The sequence below is a fragment of the Pyxicephalus adspersus genome, chromosome Z, assembly GCF_032062135.1.
Source record: "Pyxicephalus adspersus chromosome Z, UCB_Pads_2.0, whole genome shotgun sequence".
NCBI lineage: Eukaryota > Metazoa > Chordata > Amphibia > Anura > Pyxicephalidae > Pyxicephalus > Pyxicephalus adspersus.
In genome coordinates this window covers 32,134,822-32,140,887 of record NC_092871.1, presented here as the reverse complement: position 1 = coordinate 32,140,887, position 6,066 = coordinate 32,134,822, and the positions used below count along the sequence as shown (strand labels likewise).

The following is a 6,066-nucleotide window of genomic DNA, read 5'->3' as shown; positions in this document are numbered from 1 at the left end:
AGGATGTTACAGTAGTCCAGACGAGAAATGATAAGAGCATGTACAAGGAGTTTGGTGGTCTCAGGGGACAGGTAGGGGCGGAAGTATTGAAATGTATTGGATTTTCATGGTTTAGGATTTGAAATAATATCAAATCTGGGGCATTTTCTAGTTCCAGACAATTTGTGTGCTGCTTAAGAAAAAAAAACCTTTATATGGTTATAGTTTTGACTCTTTACCAAAAACACCCTCACAAGACAAGAAATCTATAATACTATGAAAATCTCTGACATTCAGGTCACATGGATCAGCGTATCCCCTAATTTTTATCAGGTACTATTGATTATAGTAGGGTGCAGGAATGAGACAAGGATTTCGTGTAAAGGTAGCATGTACTGGGCAGGTTATTTCTTTGGCAGGAAGTAGGAGTTCTATTAAGCTGGTTTTTGGCAGAGGCTTGCTAGCGTCTGAGATCACTCGCTCCCTCTATGGGTCTGATATATTACAGCTGTATATGGCTGGAGAGTATATTACACTTTCATCAGTGAACCTGGGTGATCCAGCAAACCTGGAAAAGATTTTTCTAGCAAATGTTTTGGATCCTGGACCAGATCCAATCCAGGGATGCTGGATCACCATTCTTTCTGATGAAAGTGTATCCTCTCCAGCCCTGGAGAGCTTTAAAAAATCAGGCCCAATATGTGTACAATATTTGCTGGAGGTCACACTAATCCCATGGTTCCTGCAGAACAAGCACGCTGCAATTCCCAAGTGAGCAGCAGTGCATGAAGGGAAGTCTAATATAAAGCCATTAAACCGAATTTACATAACACTACAATAGGAAGTATCACAAGATGCATATTTAGGAAATTATAAATCAGGAGATATCCATTGGAATAAAATATTTGCACTTATGGAACAAATCTGTGTTGTCTTTTTCTTTCCTGTAGTTAACACAATAATCTCTCTCAACCTACAGTTATCATCAATATGTGGTAAAAGGCAGAGACGCAGGATTTTACACAAGTTTATCAGACACCTAGAAGAAAATGTCTTCACACAAACACCATCGGTCTTACAAAGGTGGTATGTATCTGAAGAGCGATAGAGCAGATTCATGTGTTGTATCTGCAGGCTGGGGGCAGGGGGGATGTTTTACAAGGTTCCTTACACAAAGGCTACTCTTATTTACAAAGTGTGTGTCTGGCTGTATAATGCACTGAGCATTATTCACTCAAGGACGCACATTACCTTGAAAACTGTTAAGTGATGAATCTATTTGTTCTTGCTGAATGAGTCTGTTTTTTTTTTTTATCTCCACTTGCAACAGGGAGTCTTGATAGGAAAGCCAATGTGCTTTAATGCCGCTGTGTGATTTCAGCCACATCACGCTGCCATTTATTCTCATTTATCTGCTAAAACACATTTCCTTCAAGACTCAGAATGATTCCTTTTTTCCTGTGGTTCAGCTAGATTTTTTTCTTCTTTCCATAATAATAAGAACACTATCTGACTGGCTTAAAAAAAAAAAGCCCTGCCAATTAAACATACTTTTAGTGAAAGGTACTGTTTAGCTATTAGAAAAGCAGTGCTGCAGGGTTTTGCAATGGCAACAATTAGCATTTCCAGCGGTAATCTGCAAACTCTCCATGTCAAGTATGTGTGACATATATGTACTTTTTTTTTAAAACTTTAATCCAAACAAAAGAAATTAACAGTTAAAAGCTGCATGGTCATAACAATGCAACAATATTATGACAAACTGATCAATACTTTACAAATGCAGAACTGTACTTCCAAACCTTGCATGAGAAATGGTCTGCTATAATATAATATTTACAATTACAATGACATTTGAACACATGAGAAGCCTGCTCCGATTTCTTAATTATTAGGGTTAATTTTAGGGTTTCTGTATTTTTGTTTCACCGGATGTACAATACTAAAGCTCCACATACCTGAGGTCTGGTCCGAGGGTTCCACCTTATGTAATAATTCACCCAGAGTTCCAAGTGGCTCAAGCTGGCAACTGGATACAGCACATGGTGCTCATAATTCACATAAAAAGGATTGGTAAACTCATCGATGTGACTATTTATATAGGACCATAAAGATATAGTCTTTGTTTGTACTTCCTACAGGAGGAGAAGAAATGTATTTTTAGTTGCAGAAATGCCATCACTACACGATACTAAAAACTTATAATGATATCCATAATGATATGAGTGGCGTTTTGCTTTGATGTTACCATTCAACATTCTGGCAAATTTTTGTGCAGAGAACTTCCCCTGAATCTTGTTATGTATTCACTTTTTTTCAATCCCCAGCATTGCCTTTAGGTTAGCTGCAGAGGTGTTCTGTTGGGTTCTATATTACTCCAGGGGGGCAGAATCCAGGTCACCATTAATACAATGCATGCATAGACCGTGTGATTACTGCAAGCAGATCCTTTCATTTTGACATTATGATGAGCATGGTACTTTGGTATGTTATGTAACCATGAAACAAACGTACAGGCAAGTCCCCGAGTTTAGGACATCCAACATAGAGAACTCCAAGATACAAATGGGGCTTCCCTGCTTGTTGGTGTGTAGGACAGAGGCTTGATGGGGGGAGTGGGGCAGTTAGCATGATTTGCAGAAGAAATCTTTAGCTCTTCTGCAAGCCCTTGTAACTCTTTAATGACCAGACAAACTCTGCACCTGTTTCTTTTTGCATTATTTTTTTTTTATTTTGCTTTGTTTGTGATTAACTCACACTGAGGATTTTATAAGTAACTGACACCACACTGTCTAATATTATGTTCAGACAAACATCTGTCCTAATTGCATTTATTAAAATAATGTACCTCTTTTGACTTGCATACAAAATCAACTTAAGAACAAACCTACAGGCCCTATCTCGTATGTAACCTAAAAATACCTTTTCAATGTCTTTTTTTTTGGGAGATGTTTTCCTATTAACTTACACATGTGCCTGAGTATGAATGTTTGAGAAAAGAAGGAAAAAAGTGGTCATCCAACATCTGTCTTATTACAGGAAAATAAAGAGTGATTGGCTCCAAAAAATACCAGATGATTCAACAGCTGTATGGTCCTCCCTTTCCTCATAGTCCAGTACTGATAATCCCTCTTATGGCTACCTTAAAACTGTATGTACTCAATGGGGGAATGTGAGGACTGGAGAATAGATGTTACGTGTGCATGGAGAGGAGCGTAATTTAAAAGTAGATTAATATCTATAATGCCAATCACCTCCGAACAGTGCAGTTGCTGGAGAACTAGACAGAAGAAACTTTTATAGCGCTCACATTGTTCAACTTAAGCTGATCTGTACTTACAACTAAATTAGGGCCTGTATAAGCAGTCTCAACAATTAAATGCACAAAAAAACTGTATTCAATCAATTGCAAACTATGTGACGCTCTGCTGCTCTATGCCTCTATTTACCCAACGCACCGCTCACAAGTGCAGGATCACTAAATGACAAGGTGGGAGAAAACTGCAACTACATTCTGGAGGAGTATTAACAGATCAGATCATTACCAGTAAGGCAGCAATTCTACCTACTGAGCCACACAGCAATCTGTGCAATTATCATATTGAATTAATTCAGGACAGACAAAGGACAGAAGAGACATCACATTAACACTAGAATACATTTTTCCCACTGTGTAAAAAAGGGTGAAAATGATAAATAAAAACACTTCATCTAATGCACCTTAGATGGAATACACAGCAATGGCTGGTAACCGCAATATGAGAATTTTATCTTGGTGCAGCTAAAAGCAGGTCTGTCTTTAACATCCGATATTCCGGACACATTATGAACAGAGGCGGTGGGAAGAATATTAATGAATCTGCATCAATGCTGAGAATCAAGTAAATACGTGAGCTCCATCTTGTGGCAAACACAATGATTTACATAGTAGATTTCATCAATCAAGCAGATGAGATTCAGATGCAGAACAGCACCAGCCCAATACTAAGATGAGTCAGTGTTACGGCTGTGGAGAAAGACACCGAGCACAAGAATGAACCGCTAGATCTGACTCACATATTTACTAGCTCACTAAGGGTTGTTGATAAAAACATGGCCAAGTGCATCCTTCAAGTTTCACTATGTATTTCAATTGAGAAGATATTAAAACAAAAGGTACATAGGTTGAAAAAATGTAAAACCTATATCCACAGAATCTAAACTCCCCAGAAGGCGGCAATACCCTATAAAGTTCATTTTGTTTCAGCAAGAAAAAAAATATTTCATGATGCCTAAAGATTTACATACTTTCTGAATCAACAATACAATGGTACTACTTATAAATAATAAAAGCCATTTATATTTTGTGCATTTACAAACACTTGTGGTCTTCAAATTACTGAGCTGGCTCATGTGGAAGCATAATATGCATTTTACCAGCTCGTACTGTAAAGAAAGCTTTTTGTATGCAGTGGGGTCCATTCAACACTAAAGCAATGCTACTGCGTTTTATATTTTTATTAATTAAAATAAAAAATAAATAATAATAATAAAAAAAAAAAGATTACTATTATATCAAAGTCATTAGCTATTTTTACTCTCACTTTAGAACAGACTTTAAAGGGGGATATGATCACCCGATATAAATGGTCCATATAGAGAACTCTCTTCCTGATTATTCACTTTGAGATCATTACAAAGGACAAGAGGGCACTTTTTGCGTCTGGAGGAAAAGAAGTTTAAGCTCCGGATAGGGAAGGGATTCTTCACAGTAAGATCTGTGAAAATGTGGAATCGGCTTCATATAGTTTCAGCAACTACTATAGATTGCTTTAGGAAAAAGCTGAAAGCTTTTCTAGAAGCACAGAATATAACTGGGTATTAAAGCTTTAAGTACGACAACAGGCAGTTGATCCAGGGAACATCTGATTGCCTCATGGAATCAGGAAGGAGTTTTTTACCCTGTTGGAGCAAATTGTACCAGGGTTTTTTTTGCCTTTGCCTTGAAAAAAAATCAAGTTTAAGACAGGAAGTCAGCCTGTGCACAGCAAGGGTACAGCAGTACAGCAGGTTCCTGCAAAGTCATCTACTAAAGAAACTGAGGGGCTCTTTGGATGGCAGAACTCTGCTCTGTGTCAGATGCAAAAGCCCAAGTTCGGCACTGGTTCTGTGGCCACAGCCAAATCAGTAGCCACCATGGACGAGCCTTTTGGGCACCCACCAGGTCCATGTACCTCTCTGTGTGGGTGACTACTAAAGAACCCTGAAGGGATTTGATGTGTGATTACTGTCCATCAGAATTTCATTCTGTAGTGTAAACATGATTATAGACAGATCTGTCACATGGCACTAGAAACAGCCGCTTAAAATAAGTCCAACAGTAATCCTATATAACTGATACACAAAAAGTGCATCAGTGCCACTTTGGACCCCTATAAAACATTGACATTTGGGTACAGGGGGAGATCTATCATTAAGACAGAGTGCTGTCCAGAGTAGGTTGTACCCAGGAATACAACACCAGCTATCAGAAATTTAGGAAGTCAGGAGTCCAATCTGCACTTTCCATAGATATTGAAGATATGATTATGCACCTTACAGTGCACATTGTACAGAAATACTATTTCTTCATGGCTCTGCTAATATGATGTGCACCATAGTGTATTACATTTCTTTGCTGTCCATGTGTGTAAGAGGTTCGGGAGGCAGTTACATGAGTGGAGGCTCAATACAGGATTGTTTAATTTTCTAAGGGAGCATTATCACAGTGTGGTTTTATGTCTTTTTTAGGTGTTGGACAGAAGAAAGTTTATACTTATTCATTATATGCCCCTCTCTATACAAATGGAGGGCATGAAATAGGTTTGCAGGCCCCATTTTCACTGCTGAATGACCAATGAACATTATGGGGCCCATTTATATAGCTTGTAATCATGCTGATCACCAGTACATAACCTATATTTCTCCACAAACAATTGCACTGTTGTGTTCACTCCATTCAAAAGGTAATCACCATGAATAAACTGGTGATCTTAATACTTGAGTGGGACTTTTTCTAGAGCTGCACACTTATAATTACATTAGCAAGAATAGCAAGAAATTGCCATA

At 38.1% G+C, this 6,066-nt stretch overlaps 1 protein-coding gene across 6 annotated transcripts in view; it reads right to left on the bottom strand.

The window, feature by feature from the left end:
• The window catches only part of MTMR1 (myotubularin related protein 1), a 38,049-nt gene that overhangs the window by 2,462 nt on the left and 29,521 nt on the right, over positions 1 to 6,066 (bottom strand). For all 6 annotated transcript variants that reach the window (XM_072431789.1, XM_072431790.1, XM_072431793.1 and 3 more), the window contains one exon: positions 1,938 to 2,114. In XM_072431789.1, coding sequence (XP_072287890.1) covers positions 1,938 to 2,114 — 177 coding nt within the window. The remainder of the gene's footprint in view (positions 1 to 1,937; positions 2,115 to 6,066) is intronic.